The 17,078-nt window shown below is 44.5% G+C and overlaps 1 protein-coding gene across 2 annotated transcripts in view; it reads right to left on the reverse strand.

The window, feature by feature from the left end:
- The window catches only part of PCSK2 (proprotein convertase subtilisin/kexin type 2), a 212,884-nt gene that overhangs the window by 95,930 nt on the left and 99,876 nt on the right, over positions 1–17,078 (reverse strand). For both annotated transcript variants that reach the window (XM_059896782.1, XM_059896781.1), the window contains one exon: positions 1,805–1,918. In XM_059896782.1, coding sequence (XP_059752765.1) covers positions 1,805–1,918 — 114 coding nt within the window. The remainder of the gene's footprint in view (positions 1–1,804; positions 1,919–17,078) is intronic.

A 17,078-nucleotide genomic window follows, 5' to 3' on the forward strand; every position in this document is an offset into this window, starting at 1 on the left:
CCTCCATTTTTTGATATACACAAAATCGATGTTTTCTGTTTTACGGAAATACGCAAACACAGTTTCAATCTTCCTATCTCTTATGACTAGATCATTATCTTTAAACTCCTTAGAGCCAACATTGCAAGAAACCCTCCCCAATTTAGAATTAAATGCTCGCTCTTGTAGCTCTTTTTTTATCCCTCACTTTCAGAATTCAGTGCATATTGTCTCGGATTATTCTTATTTGAATGTGATTTCCTCACTAAATAACAATATTCTTTACAAGAGGGAGCATGTTCTATTTATCTTTGTAATTTCAGTACCACCACAGCAAGTCTTGCTTAAAAATATTTGTTGAACTGAATTCAAGAGAGTTGGCTCAACTTCGGTGCATGTTCTAATGCAAAAAACAAAAATGCCTTCCCCCTAAAAAATCAAAAAAGAAAGAAAGGAAAAAAAAGAAAAATTCCATACAAATATGTTCACTACCCTCTTTTTATGCTTTTTTGTCCTGTGCAGATTTTCTCAAAGATAAATCATAAAAAAAAATAGCGAAGTCAGAGCTTGTACTGGCTGTTACGGTGTTGCTGAAACATTGTGTGAATGTCATTAGTGCTGTTTATAAAAATGACTGCTCTTCCCCTCCTAGGCACACGCGAAGATGACACCCCTCCATCCCCTTGGAAGCTAGAACCACATGACTGGTTTGGGGCATTGGAATGTGAGCTCGGGAACCATTTGTCACATCCAGGCAGGAGCTTTAAGAGCCAGAGTGTGATTTGCCTCTTCCCCTGGTTGAGATGCCCATGAAAGCAGGGGTTGGGATACAGCTGAGATGGAGCTTGGGTCCCTGGGGATTACAAAGCATTGGATGTGAAGCATGAGTGAGAAACAAGCTTTAATTCTGTTAATCCACTGTGATTTGGGGATTGTTTGTTATTGCAAGAAACGTAGCCGATCCTAATACACATAAGCTCATTCACTTATGCAGATTGGATTTGTAGAATTCCATGCCCCAAAGCATAAAGCATAGTCAAGCTCTGAAGCCCCAAGAGGGAAGTTGTGATGCATTCCTACAATGGGCGGTTTATAAATTATAAATATTTATAAATTAGTCACTCCTTTTCCTTCAATATGCCCTGCAGTTTGGGTTGGTTTGGAGACACTGAGCCCCTTTTAAACATAACCAACTCACCCAAATAGGTCAAGAAGGACTGCTGGTGTGTGAGAAAATATTCACTTCACCAGGCAGACGGGGTTTCCATGCCCTGAATCCTGCATCAGTTAAGCCCCAGTGAACTGATTTCTTGTCATTATTTTAGGAAGCACTAATAGATGCTACTTTTGTTACTTTAGCCTCTGAGCTCTCTTGCTTGTCCCTTGTGAAGTCACCTGATTCTTTTTCTTATGCCTGTGGTTCCACCATGTCCTCCACTTCCTCTGTCCATTGAGACCCCTGGATTACTCCTCCCAGAATTTTGACTTGACTTTCACATGGTTTTGCAAGTCTTCACTCATACACTGGTCTGGGAGAATCTGATAAGCTCTTGGTGGTTGCTTTGACCCTAGGAGGTCATGGCTATTTAAGCCGTTCCAGAAACAAAGCAGATTAGAGGACAAGATGCATGGAGGGTGATAGAAAATCAATACCTATCAGAGGGGGCACTGAGTCGCTAGCACCGAGTCAGGTGCTATCAATACCTATCAGCTAGTACCGAGTGGGTGTTAGCTGACATCCCATAGAATAATAAGGAAATAGAAACGTATCTTCTGTCTGAAGTTCCAAGCTGAGAAACGTTAGGAATGATACTGAGACGCTTACCAGATACCACTGCTTCGTAAAAAGAGGGTCGTTCATGTTGATGTAGATCTCGTTGATGTCTCTATACCCTCGCTTTTTTCGGTTGAACCCTTCCTGTTGCAAGGCCCTCTTTACCTGGAATGACAATACTGGCATGTTACCTGAACACCCTTCTTCTGGACTTCATTTCTACAAATTCAAATTCTATTTGTATATAATGTGTTTTTGTTTTTTTTTTTCCCTCGGCAGAAACCAAGTTCATTTCATGCACATTCTTACTTTATGATTATTTTCCAAGATCATTTACTTCTGCTTGCGCTCAACAAAGAGGCCTTGGGGATGGCTCAAAGTGAGTGTCCTTAAAATAAGAAGGAGATGGAGAAAAGTATTCTCAAGGGAGATAAGGCGGTAGGGGCATTAGTGAAATAAAACAGTGAAGCACTTCTATTAAGGAAAGGAATGTGGATTCATAGAGGGAAACAGTGGAACTGGCACAGACTATTTTTCTGGAGGGCTTCCCAGCATCTGTTTTGGGAATCAACCAAAAACAAAACAAGAAAAACCTGCCTGACAAGCCAGCAAGTCCACAGCAAAGTTCTAGAAGGTAAGTTCTTTGAAGATAAATTGATGCTGTCCTTGCAATGATGACACTTCATTTGGGGACAGTCAGACAGAACCCCAAGCGCTTGGATGGAAATGAAACTTAGGAGCTGAATTAGGGGGCTCCTGGCAACAGCTGGGCTTTGTCCCAAACGGGAACCTTTCTTTCTCTTGGGCAATAACTAGTTCATTATCCAATAGCTGTGGCCGAGCATCTACACACTCAAGGACTATGCAAATGGATAAAAGGGTGTGTGCTGGGTGCTTTTAATTTTTTAAAGTTATATTTTGCTTCTGAACATTCATTTCTCCTTCTGCCAGGACTCCCCAGTGCATTTGGGAGATTACCTCAAGCCCACTGGGTTCTGTGTTGGTGGGAGTGAAATTCAAGGCACCAGCCTCCTGTAAAGAATCTGAAGCCTCTCTCTGCCTCAGAGGTGCCTCAATGGGTATCTCTCTTCTAGGATATGAACCTTGGGAAAGTGATGTGAAGGCAGAAGGGACCCTTGGAGGCTATTTATCTCAGAGGCTCACTCACCAGGCTCTCCCCATAAAAGATCCTGGCCATCATCGTTCCCACAGCCCAGCCTGGAGCTCCCCCAAGACCAATCCATCAGCCTCCTCCAGACTGTGAGCTCCGCATCCCTTTCCAACAGATTCACTTTCGTTCACGTGACCCAGAATCAATTTCTGTTGCTTGCACCCACAAACTCTGACATGGGATGAGGGAAAATAGAAGACTCCAAGTCAGGAACAAAGGGACCACAGATGTGGCCGATAACCCTCCCTTTCCTTGCTGCCCTGGAAGGTGGGGGAGGCTGTGGGAGGGTAGTTCCTCACTTCCCTGCTCTACATGCAGATGCCGGAAGGCCCGGGTCTCATCTGCAGAAAAACTCTAATTCTACGAGAAATTCTACTTCTAGAGAAGTAGTGGGTATGGCATTTGCTCTGTGAGTTCTTTGAGGGGGATTCCAACAAGAGACAGTCATTGTGGCAGAGTTAACCCCTGCCCCCTGAAAGAAATAGCAAAATAATTGGAAAAAATGGGATGGATGGTTATTTTTATAATGTCACAAATCTGGACACAACTAGTGTCCATCAAATGGAGATAAATTATGATTCAAATATATCTATTCATATATGTATGTGAGTGTGTATACACATGTACCTTCTGAGAAGCAGATGTCAAGAGGAGATTAAATGTGTAAGGATTTTGTTAGGAGAGAAAACACAAGAAAGTGATGCAAGTTTGACCCCATAAAGAAGAGAGTGAACAGGCGGAGCCAAAGTGTCCTCCACTGCCCATCCACTGCCCCATCGCCTGAGGCAGGCTTGGCAAGGCTGCTGGCGATCAGAGGCAGCTGCTGGAGGAACCCTGAGTCTCTCAGGGTAGAACTGCGTCAGCACGCTTGCATCTCCCATCCTCGGCTGGAGCAGCCGTGGAAAGTGTGGCCTGTGGTCAACACAGTGGTAGCTTTCAGAGGATGGCAGCTAGGGTCCGTGAGGTCACAGGTCTACAAGGTGTAGTCTCACAGCTGCCACCATATATATATGTGCATGTATATATGTCATATATATATATATATATGCTTATCTATGCATTTCTGTGTGTGTGCATTCATTAATGTAGAACATTTAAAATGTTGAAGTAAATGTAGCTCTTGTTGGAGCCCTGGGGGGCCACCCCAAATTGTGCCTCAATGACATATTGATTATTTATTAAAGTTACTTAAGAAATGGCCAATGCAAGAGGGACACTCTGACCCTCCTTCCTGCCTCCCTAGAAACAGGAAATAAATCTCTTATATGAAAGGTGCACTCCCTGCAACTGGAGGTAGAAGGACACCCTATCACCAGAGACAGGGAATTCGAAGCCAAGGAGCCTGTATAAACAAACCTTCTTACTTCTTTAATTCACTACCTCAAGCCCCAATTCTATTTAGATTCTTCACTAATTGGGCACCCAAAACCTGAATTTCTTCGTCCTGTCAATTTTTCCTAAATTTATTGTTTCTTTGTCTAAAAAGTATAAAAGCTTCTATGAGACCTGCACATGCATGAATTAAATTGTGTTTCTTTTTTCTCCCGTTCATCTGTCTCATTTCCGTGTATTATTAGTCCAGCCATAAGAACTCAAGAGTGGTAGGGGGGAGATTCCCCATCCCCTACATTCTCAACCTGTAAAGAACCACCACATGCCCCCTCAAAACTTCCTGTTACTGTGGAAGCAAGTATTCAAGCAACTTGGGAAAGAAGGAGCCGGAGCTGGCCGTCCATCCTGAATTCGCAACTTCCCGTTTCAGTCCCACAACCAAATCTTTACCTGCTCTGCTCACGGATGGGAGCCTTGCCTGACTTCCCCTGAAGGGTCCCCATTATACTGGACTCATGTTGGAAAACTCCTCCGCAAGTTGTTCCCAGCAGTGTAAGGACAGGAAGACTCATCTCAGATTCCATCTTTTCCAATAACGGTGGAGGAATGGCTATTACAACACCACTCCAAACTCAGTTAGACCAAGTGCATTCTAATGAAAGGCTGTTTAAATTCATTTCCATAAAATTAATTTTTAATTCCATAAATTAGGTTTTAATGGAAACCAATGATGCTTTAGGATGTTGTGCTCCCTGGACGGCGCCCTCCTTGCAACTCAAAAGCACCGAAGCGTGACTCAAGGGTCTGCCATTTTGCACCTCATGTTATTAAAAATCAGGAATCCTAAGACACTGCAGAGGGCTTTCTGAATCGTGATCTCAATGAAGATCACAGTTACAATTCCAAGAGAGATGAACACCTTTAAGACACATATTTTCACTTGTTACACACAAAAAACTGGAGAAGAGTGCACCCCCCCCCCCACAATGATGCCAGGTACTGCCATCAGCTGTTTCCATTTTTTTGGTTCTTGTCCAACCCTAACTTGCATTTTAACCTAATTTTTACATAATAGTAATCATACTATAGATAAAATTGTGTATCCTTTCTTCATTAAGTATCTAATCATAGAAATTTTCATATGTTGCTACATAGCTCTCATCTTTTATTTTATCTTTTTTGGCCGTGCAGCCTGTGGGGTCTTAGTTCCCTGAACGGGGGTAGAACCCGCACTTCTTGCAGTGGAAGTGAAGAGACTTAACCACTGGACTGCCAGGGAAGTCCCTCTCATCTTTAATTTTTAATGACTACCTGAATATTCCATAGAGGAATGTACCATAACTTACCCAACGAGTTCCCTCTTACTGGTCATCTGGGTTTTTTTCTATTATAAGTGAAATTGTCATGAGCTGAGAGATGAGGTTATAAACTAGTTTTAAAGACCTCTGGGGAAGATTTCAGTGTTACAATTCTATGTGTGATAAAGCTCTTAATGACAAAGAAATATTTCCAAGCATTTATAATCCTCCCTCACATTATAACTAAAAGGCCACTTTCATTCTCTTTTCTCCCTCCTCTGAATTGTGACCTTTCACAGACAATTCCTTTCACTACCACTTAGATGTAGTACCAATGACATGCATACAACTTAACCATAGCTTCCTGCCTTCTCAAAAGAAACAAAAAACAAAAACAAAAACAAAAACCATACAGCTAGCTTCAGTAGAATTCTCCCCCAAGTTGGCCCATTGACCTAAACATTTATACAAATAAGAAATATAAGAAAGGAGGTGTGTGTGTTACTGGGTATTATTTTATTAAAAATGAACAGAAGGATATTCTACAATTCCGGTTCAAATTTTAAACCTGAATTTGACACATGTGCAAACACAGATTTTACCCAAACAACACCCACTGCCTTTGCTCTCCTGGTGTCTCTCCTTAATCAAGAATGTTTCAGTCAACAAAAGTTTTTGTGCATCTACAGTGTGCTAGATACAGATGATACTAGGGTGAGGAAGACACCACCCCTGCATATTGGCGTAATATTTTATAACTTATGTTAACAAGGTACTTTCCCTACATTTAGCCTTCTCAACAGAACTGTGGGTGGGTATGGTTACAACTGAGGAAACGAAGGTTCAGAGACCATTGTCCAAAAACTGAAAACACAACATTCACCCAGGTTGATCAGTTCTAAAGGCCATGAACTTTCCACTAAAGCACGCAGTCTCTCCCTAAGGCACGGAATACAGTCAACCTTCCTGTATCTGGGACAGCATAACTTCATAAAACTCTCTAAGGATCAGGGCTGGGATCACTTCCCTGCTGGGCTGATAATTAAACAGCCGCTAATTAGCACCGACTGTGCAGGGCCAGGGAGGGGCCAGGAGAAAGGGGGGCAATCCAGAGTGCTGACTCCAAAGGGCATGCAGAACATCTTGGCTTGAAGTGAGCATGAGAAGAAAAACCACAAAACACAAAACTGGTATGTTGCTGAGAATACTGGTTTATGAAATCTATGATGCTGTCGATCGTATCACACTATTCTTTTCTGTATTACTCAGAATTATTTTGTTTACCACTATTATGCGTTGACTTAGTCCCCCTAAAAGATATATTGAAGTCCTAGCTGCACGTAAATTCAATGAAGATAGAACATGCCCTCACACCATGCACAAAAATAAACTCAAAATGGCTTAAAGACCTAAATATAAGACAAGACACAATAAAACTCCTAGAAGAGAATATAGGCAAAACATTCTCTAACACAAATCGTACCAGTTTTTTCTTAGGTCATTCTCCCAAGGCAATAGAAATAAAAACAAAAATAAACAAATGGGAACTAATCAAACTTACAAGCTTTTGCACAGCAAAGGAAACCAGAAAAAACAAAACGAGACAAAAAGAAAAGACAACCTATGGACCGGGAGAAAACATCTGCAAATGATGCGAACAACAAGGGCTAATCTCCAAAATACATAAACAGCTCCTACAACTCAACAACCAAAAAACAAAAATCCCAATTAAAAAAAGGGCAGAAGACCTAAAGAAGACATACAGATGGGCAGTAGGCATATGAAAAGATGCTCTACATCACTAATTATTAGAGAAATGCAAATCAGAACTACAATGTGGTATCAACTCACAGCAGTCAGAATGGCCATCATCAAAAAGTCTACAAATAACAAATGCTGGAGAGGGTGTGGAGAAAAGGGAACCCTCCTACACTGTTGGTGGGAATGCAAGTTCGTGCAGCCACTATGGAACACAGTATGCAGGTTACTCAGAAAACTAAAAATAGAATTACCATATGATCTAGCAATTCCTCTCCTAAGCATATACCCGGACAAAACTGTAATTCAAAAACATACAAGTACCCCTATGTTCATAGCAGCACTATTCACAATAGCCAAAACATGGAAACAACCTAGATGTCCATCAACAGATGAATGGATAAACATGTGGTATACAATGGAATACTACTCAGCCATAAAAAAGAACAAAATAATGCCATTTGCAGCAACATGGATGCAACTAGAGATTATCATACTAAGTGAAGTAAGTCAGACAGAGAAAGACAAATACCATATGATATCACTTTTATGTGGAATCTAAAATATGACACAGATGAACCTATCTACGAAACAGAAACAGACTCATAGACATAGAGATCAGACTTGTGGTTGACTAGGGGGAGAGGGGGTGGGAGAGGGAGGGACTGGGAATTTGGGGTTAGTAGATGCAAACTATTACATTTAGACTTGATAAACAGGGACTTCCCCGGTGGCACAGTGATTAAGAATCCACCTGCCAATGCAGGGGACATGGGTTCGAGCCCTGGTCCGGGAGGATCCCACATGCCACAGAGCAACTAAGCCTGTGAGCCACAACTACTGAGCCCGCGCGCCTAGAGCCCGTGCTCCGCGACAAGAGAAGCCACGTCAATGAGAAACCCATGCACCGCAACAAAGAGTAGCCCCCGCTCGCCGCAACTAGAGAAAGCCTGCGTGCAGCAATGAAGACCCAAAGCAGCCAAAAAACAAATCAATTTAAAAAAAGAAAAAAAAATTTTTTAAATTGCAAAATAAAAAAAAAGAAGAATGAATAAGCAACAAGTTCCTACTGTGTAGCACAGGGAACTATATCCAATCTCCTGGGATAAACCATAATGGAAAGGAATATTTAAAAAAGAATGTCCATATGTGTAAAACTGAGTCAATTTGTTGTACAGCAGAGATTGGCACAGCACTGTAAATCAACTATACTTCAATTAAAAAAAAATACGGAAAACAAAATATGTTGAAGTCCTAACCCCCAGTACCTCTGAAGGTGACCTGATTTGGGAACAGGGTCGGTGCAGATGTGATTAGTTAAGGTGAGGGCAGCCTGGGGCCCAGTGGGTCCTAATGCAGTGCGGCCGATGTCCTCATAAGAAGAGGATGGATAGACACAGGAGGAAAATGCCACAGAAAGACACACTCACCCTCCCCACCCATACACACCGCCACCCCCATGGCCACACAGACACAGAGTGAAGCCACCTCTGGAGGGAGGAGGCACGGGACAGACTTTGCTACTAGAAGCCAAGGAGCCCTGGGACTACCAGAAGCCAGGAGAGGCAAGGGAAGGGCCCCAGCCAGAGATCTCAGGAGCACAGCCCTGCCAGCACGTTGATCTGAAGTCTGAACTGCTGGCCAGAACTGTGAGAGAGTACATTTCTGTTGTGTTAAAGCCACCCAGTGTGTGGTACTTGGTTATGGAAACCGTTACAACAGCTAAGAGTTAAACTATGTCCCAATGCTTCCTCCTTATTTGTAAGCTTCATGTGGTACGTAAAGTGCTCCTGTAGTTTCATTTGGACAAAGATTGCTTTTTACCATATGTCACTTCTGCAAACAAACAAAAGGAAAATGTTAGTAAAATAAATTGGTTAAGAAGTTCCTAAACTCCTTCACAGACAGAGTCAAACTCAGAGTTGTCCGTGTCTGTTTCCCTCCGTGCCATCCAGCGCGTTGGTGGTCAACCTTTCTTGAGAAAATGCTTCACTCTTGTCTCCAGGGTTTTCCTCCAAGCTGCCCACACCTATTCCGCACGTTTTGTTGCACCAGGGGAGGCAATGAACATTTTGTCACTCTTGGCATTTGCAGAGAGCAGTTGTAAGATACACTTAGGAATAGATGGTGTATGATAGTTTTGGCTTTTCTAGATTTTCTGATGGTAAGCTTTTCTTTTTAAATTTAATTTATTTTATTTATTTTTGCCTGCTTTGGGTCTTTGTTGCTGTGCGCGGGCTTTCTCTAGTTGCGGCAAGCGGGGGCTACTCTTCGTTGCAGTGCGCAGGCTTCTCATTGCGGTGGCTTCTCTTGTTGTGGAGCACGGGCTCTAGGCACACGGGCTCAGTAGTTGCGGCACACAGGCTCAGTAGTTGTGGCTCGCAGGCCCTAGAGCGTAAGCTCAGTAGTTGTGGTGCACGGGCTTAGCTGCTCTGCGGCATGTGGGATCTTCCCGGACAAGGGATCGAATCCATGTCCCCTGCATTGGCAGGCGGATTCTCAACCACTGCGCCACCAGGGAAGTCCTGATGGTAAACTTTTGAGGGGTTAATCACAGTGGAACCTCTCTCAGTTTGCCTCACCCCAGGACTGGAGACCCTGAGAAGAGGACTGGGAGACAGTCGTCTGTGGGAGTGATGAGGTTTTGTGGGTAGAGCCCTGGATCGGGGTCAGGAGCTCTGGGGTGGGCCTGAGGTGTAGCCACGGATGTGGGTTTGAAACCGGCACCTGCCCCTAACCCTGTGTCTTTGAGCATCATAGCGATCTTTCTGAGACTCAGTTTCCTTACCCCTAAAATGGGAATCATAATTACCTCTGAGGGTTGTTTTGAGAAATGAATCATGTCAACTGCTGTGACACACCCAGCACAGTGCCCAGCACATGGCAGGTCAGGTCCCACAAACGCCAGTTCCCTTGGTCGGTCCTCTAGTCGGCTGTCCTGGACCCGGGTGCACATCAAATCACCTGGGAGCTTTAACAATCCCCACCCTCAGGCCACACCTGGACCCAAGCAGACCCTCTGGGGCTGGGGCCGAGCATCGGAGGTTCTTCAGACTCTCCAGGGGGCCCCGCCCTGCACCAAGGTTGACTCTGTCTTAGAGGCAGGTTTTCTTCCTCCGTAAAAGACCTGCCTCCACCTCTGGGAATTATGATGAGACTCTGGCTGGATGCAGGCTGTGGAATCCTCACTTGGTGAAGAGCTCTGCAGACGTGGGACTCGTGCCATCACCTTGCTGAAGGTGTCACCCCAAGGCGGGGCGGGGGGACGCCCACTGCCCTCAGCCGGCACCCTGCCCACTGCCGGGCCTGGCTCTTCCTCCCTCTCTGTCTGTGGAAGGTTGGGGTCGGATTGGATCATTTATTCTCTAACTGGGGCGCACAGCAGAGTCACCGGGGTGAGCTGCTTCTTAAATTAAACATTATTTTAAAACAGAGAAGTAGGAAAGAAGAAAAGAAAAAACATGATTTCCCCCTACCTCCCCATAATTCCTGTTGACACTAAAAAGAATAAATAAGGTAGCACATGTGCATGATTAGAAAATGAAAGAGGTACAGTTACCTCTGTTCAGTTACCTCTGAAAATGAAAGAAAGTTACATGATGGAAAGGGAACATTTTATCCTTCCCTCCTCTTCTCCGCTCACAAATAGTTCCCTTCAAAGGTAACTGCTGCTAGTAATTTCTTGGGAGCTCTTCCAGGAAATGTTTATACATACGCTCTAATACATATATGTACAGAAAGAGGGAAATTTTGTTAAAAGCAGTGTATTTAGCATGATCCTTTTACAGTGTAGTGAGTTGAATGTTCCCCCAAAATATATATCCCTCAAAAAATTTTTTTGAATTTTATCTATCTATATCTATCATCTATCTATCTATCTATCAATCTATCTATTAACTATCTATCTATCTATCTATCTACCATCTATCTATCTTTTGGGCCGCATGGCTTGTGGGATCTTAGCTCCCCGACCATGAATCAAACCCGGGCCCTCAGCAATGAAAGCACAGAGTCCTAACCATTGGACCACCAGGGAATCCCCCTCCCTCCAAATTTTATGTCCACGTCCTAAACCCTGGAACCGGAGAATGTGACTTTATTTGGAAAAAGGATCCTTGTAGATGTAATTATAGATCTTGTGATGAGATCATTCTGCATCATCTGGGTGGGCCCTAAATCCAACGACACGTGATCCAGAACAAGTATCCTTACAAGAGACACAGGAGAGAAACACAGAGGGGAAGCCTCGTGGAGGTGGAAGCAGGGAGGAGAGTGATGCAGCCCAAGCACAGGAACGTGACAACCAACAGAGGCTGGAAGAGGCGGAAGGAATCTCCCCCAGAGCCCCTGGAGGGAGCACTGCCCCGAGGACACCTTGATTGTGGACTTTTGGCCTCCAGGACTGTGAGAGACTAAATAGAAGTTGTTTTAAATCACCAAGTTTGTGGAATTTGTTACGGTAGCCATAGGAAACTCATACAACGTAGCAAATTTAAAAGAGAGATTTATATATACACATACATATATACAATATCAATATAGAATATCCATATGTTTAATATCTAAATATAGATATTATATAGTATACAACTAGCAGATTTACATATATAATATGTATATGTTATAATCTATATATTTCTACATATCTGTAGATATATCTATTGTAATATAGATATAATATCTGGTGGTATCTTTTAAATTTACTATGAAAGGATCATGATAACTATATATACTATTCTCTTTTTTTTTGATGAACATAATAAAGTTTTTATTTTTTTTCCACATCTTTTTTTTTTTAAATATATTTATTTATATTTATTTTTTTGGCTGTGTTGGGTCTTCGTTTCTGTGCGAGGGCTTCCTCTAGTTGTGGCAAGCGGGGGCCACTCTTCATCGCGGTGCGCGGGCCTTTCATTATCGCGGCCTCTCCCGTTGCAGAGCACAGGCTCCAGACGCACAGGCTCAGTAGTTGTGGCTCACGGGCCTAGTCGCTCCGTGGCATGTGGGATCTTCCCAGACCAGGGCTCGAACCCGTGTCCCCTGCATTGGCAGGCAGATTCTCAACCACTGCGCCACCAGGGAAGCCCCTTTCCACATCTTTATTGGAGTATAATTGCTTTACAATGTTGTGTTAGTACACCAAAGTGAATCAGCTATACATATACATATATCCCCATATCTCCTCCTATTTGAGCCTCCCTCCCACCCTCCCTATCCCACCCCTCTAGGTGGTCACAAAGCACCGAGCTGATCTCCCTGTGCTATGCAGCTGCTTCTCACTAGCTATCTATTTTACATTTGGTAGTATATACAAGTCCATGCCACTCTCTCACTTCATCCCAGCTTACCCTTCCCCCTCTGTGTCCTCAAGTCCGTTCTCTACGTCTGCATCTCTATTCCTGCCCTGCCATTAGGTTAATCAGTACCTTTTTTTTTTTTTTTTTAGATTCCATATATATGCGTTAGCATACTGTATCTGTTTTTCTCTTTCTGGCTTACTTCACTCTGTATGACAGGCTCTAGGTCCATCCACCTCACTACAAATAACTCAATTTCATTTCATTTTATGGCTGAGTAATATTCCATTGTATATATGTGCCACATCTTTTTTATCCATTCATCTGTCGATGGACATTTAGGTTGTTTCCATGTCCTGGCTATTATAAATAGAGCTGCAGTGAACATTGGGGTCCATGTGTCTTTTTGGATTATGGTTTTCTCATGGTATATGCCCAGTAGTGGGATTGCTGGGTCGTATGGTAGTTCTATTTTTAGTTTTTTAAGGAACCTCCATACCATTCTCCATAATGGCTGTAACAATTTACATTCCCACCAACAGTGCAGGAGGGTTCCCTTTTCTCCACACCCTCTCCAGCATTATATATACTCTTCTTAACAAAAACTCTTTCATTCCCTTTAACAGATGCATATTATTTCATCATGTGGTTCAAGAAAATTTCTTTATCTCGTCACCTGTCGAAGGATGCCCTGGTTGGCTGCATCTTTTGTTGTTGATATTTTGCAGTTCCACTGAGTGCTGCAGTGAATATCTACACACACACACACACGCACACACACACACACACACACACAAACACACACACACACAGAGTGGTGATGTTTCTAAAGTATGTCATCAGGATAAATTATAAGCAGTGGAATCGCTGGGTTGATGAGTACGACTTTAAATTTTCATCAGGCAGTTATTGCCAAATGCCCTCCAGAAAGTTTATAACAAATTGCGTGCTCACTGACAATGCATCAGAGTGTGGGGAACTTTAAAAAGTTATGGATCTCAGACACCGTAATGGGGCTATTCTGAACCAGGGGCCTGGGGTGCTGCCCGGGAACCTGTACTTTGAAGAGCTCCCAGGGGACTGGGCTATAGACCGGGGCTGAGAACTTCAGGAGGCTCCAAACTCTGAGGTCCCCTCTGGTTCTCTGATGCATCCAGTGATGCTTCTGTCTGGGGAAGCAGAGGTTCCGAGCCCGGCCTCACAGAGCAATCGTCTGGGGAGTTGTAAAACAAGTCCCTGCGGGTGGGTCACGGCCTCTGGGTTTCTCGAGCTTTCCAGGTGATTCTGAAGAGCCCCCGGGCTTGAGACACAGTGTGCTGGACTCCTCTGCTCCCCTTTCTTCTCTCTTGACCCCGTCCTGACACATCACGGACAGAGAAGTGATATCAAATTAAACTACAGCTGAGAGAGGGACAAAGTGCATCGACACTAAGCAACTTCAAGAGTGCGCTCTCTGGAGGAGAACAAACCCAAATCCATAAGAAAATACATTCTATTTACTCACTAAAAATTCATCTCTCCTTATTCATCTCAGACTAGTTGCTGGGAGTGGGGAGAGGGCAGGCTGGGGGCGTGGGCAGTGGGAGGAGTATCAAGAATATAGCCAAGTTTCCGGGCTTCCCTGGTGGCGCAGTGGTTGAGAATCTGCCTGCCAATGCAGGGGACGCGGGTTCGAGCCCTGGTCTGGGAAGATCCCACATGCCGCGGAGCAACTAGGCCCGTGAGCCACAACTACTGAGCCTGCGCGTCTGGAGCCTGTGCTCCGCAACAAGAGAGGCCACGATAGTGAGAGGCCCGCGCACCGCGATGAAGAGTAGCCCCCACTCGCCGCAACTGGAGAAAGCCCTCACACAGAAACGAAGACCCAACACAGCCAAAAATAAACATAATAAATAAATAATAAATAAATAATAAATTAAAAAAAAAAGAATATAGCCAAGTTTCCAAAGAACATTGTTCTTTAAAAAATAATTAAAACCCTCTTAATTTGTGAGGTAAATTACCTAGCGTTTATTATGGGCCGAGGACTTCCGTTCCCTGATAGGTTCAGACAAAACAAAAATAGCTGTTCCAGAAACATCCTGTCCAATACATCAGCTGGAACATCCGTGGGTGGACTTGAAGATGAGTCCACATGGGGCGCAGGATTAAGGCTGGAGTAGACGGCCCTCTGGCCCCTGGCCTGACCATCCTGTCTGCTGTTACTCTCCTGGGGAGGAGGGGAAAGACCCGTCCTTTCTGGTGTGTCAGCCAACCTGGAGAGAATCTGTCTTCCTCTTGTGAGATGCCAGAGGTGTGCTGGGGGGCTGTCCTTTTAAGATTTGAGCTGCCGGGGAGAACTGAAATGGATTGGGGTGGGCTTCATCTCATGGAAAGGACAGTACAGCTTGACTTCTATTTAGTATAAAATGTGGAAGAGGAGGCTGCGTGGCAATGTGGATGAGTTGGTCTTTGGGACAGGCAGGCATGGAGGCCCTGGTGTACCTACTGTCCACTGCTGTGACATCTCGAGCAAACTACAGAATCTTTAAGTCTCAGTTTTTTCACCTGTAAAATGGGGATGAGACCTAATACCGACTCACAATGCTTGAGGGCTGACTGTGTGCCAGGTGGTGTTTAGTCCTTTTCATACCTCATCTCAGATAGTTTTCACAACAACCTTGGGGCGGGGGCGGGGGGCTAGGAGGGAAGGCATGAAGAAGTTAAGTGGCTGGAAAAGTCACACAGTTAGCCAAGGGTGGAGCCATGAGTCAGATCTGTTACAGGCTGAATTATGTCCCCCTAAAAAAATTCATACGTTAACGCTGTAACCCCCAGTATGTCCGAATGTGATCGTTTTTGGAGAAAGTGTCTTTAAAGAGATAATTCAGTTAAAATGAGGTCATTAAGCTGAGCCTTAATCCAGTATGGCTGCTGTCCACGGGGTGAAGACAGACACCTTCAAGGCATGGAGAAAGGCCTGGAATAGGTCACTCTCTCATGGCTCTCAGAAGAAACCAACCCTGCCGATACCTTGATCTTGGACTTCCAGACTCCAGAACTGTGAGGCATAAGTTTCTGTTGTTTAAGCTGCCTGGTCTCTGGTGCTGGGTTACGGCAGCCCTAGGAAACTCACACGTTGCCCCAGCAGACCCGTTGCACAGTCTGAGTATACCCCTACTGTCCCAGGTGGTTGCTTTGCTCCTGCCTCATATTTGGGTTGTGGTGAGGGTGAGGCTCAAATGAGACAATGCAGACACACACCTGGCCCCTGGTATATACTCAGTAAACGCCAGCAATTGCTACCGGAATTATTGCCAGTGTTGTCATATTTCCGGCCCTGTGGAAAGATAGCGGGGTGGCGCCTTCCCTTGTTCCATCCTACATCAAGCCAGGGTTGTCTTTTCCCAAAGCAGCCCAGAGAGTCTTTGATTCATTCTTTTTTTTCTTTTTTTTAAATTATATTTTATTTTTGGCTGCGTTGGGTCTTCGTTGCTGTGCACAGGCTTTCTCTAGTTGCAGTGAGCGGGGTCTACTCTTCATTGTGGTGCGCGGGCTTCTCATGGCGGTACCTTCTCTTGTTGCGGAGCATGGGCTCTAGGTGCGCGGGCTCAGTAGTTGTGGCGCATGGGCTTAGTTGCTCCGCGGCATGTGGGATCTTCCGGACCAGGGCTCGAACCTGTGTCCCCTGCATTGGTGGGTGGATTCTTAACCACTGCACCACCAGGGAAGTCCCTGATTCATTCTTCTTGCTCTTAGCTAGTGGAAGACAAATCAAATTCAACATGGCAAGAGAAAGCAGCTGGAGTCCATTCCCATGTGTGTCCTGACAGCAGAAGACCCCCGGGCAGGAAAGCACATCTCCACTTCTTTGCCTTCACCTTTCCAAGGCAGCATGTGAGCTCAGTGTTTGCACCGAGGAGCTGAACACAGCTCATCAAACAAGAGACCCAGAAAAGCCCTCATTGCTGGGGTGATGTGGGAGATTATGGAGGAAGGAGGCCACGGCTAAACTCAGATAGTCCAGTTCCTCGCTTTCTACGAACCGTTGGCCTTGGTTGTCAGGATCTAGAGACGGAGGTTTGGGGAGGGAAGACTTGACCCAGGGAGGTCCATCACCGGCAAGGAGGGAGAGAGCAGGCAGAGAACAGTCGGAGAGTCTGGCTGCTTAACTTCCTCCTTGAACAGGCAGTTGTGACTTTTTGAAAGTCCAATTATAGGCAAATCACAGGGCTTAACTTTTCAAAGAACAGGGAGTTAAGCCACAATTATGGTTGAATGCACCATATTGATTGCCCTCATTTAGAGAGGTTTGAGAGAATGAAGACGATCAATTGAGGGGAGAGGATATGGCTTCGTGCCTCTGGCCACAGTTCCAGCCACTGCGTCTCAGTGACAAGATATTAACAAATTGCTATCTAACAACTAAAGCTGTGTATACAAGCTATGCTACGAGATAAGTCAGTGTAATTAGGGAGGGATCGAAAGAT

The sequence above is a fragment of the Balaenoptera ricei genome, chromosome 15 (assembly GCF_028023285.1).
Source record: "Balaenoptera ricei isolate mBalRic1 chromosome 15, mBalRic1.hap2, whole genome shotgun sequence".
NCBI lineage: Eukaryota > Metazoa > Chordata > Mammalia > Artiodactyla > Balaenopteridae > Balaenoptera > Balaenoptera ricei.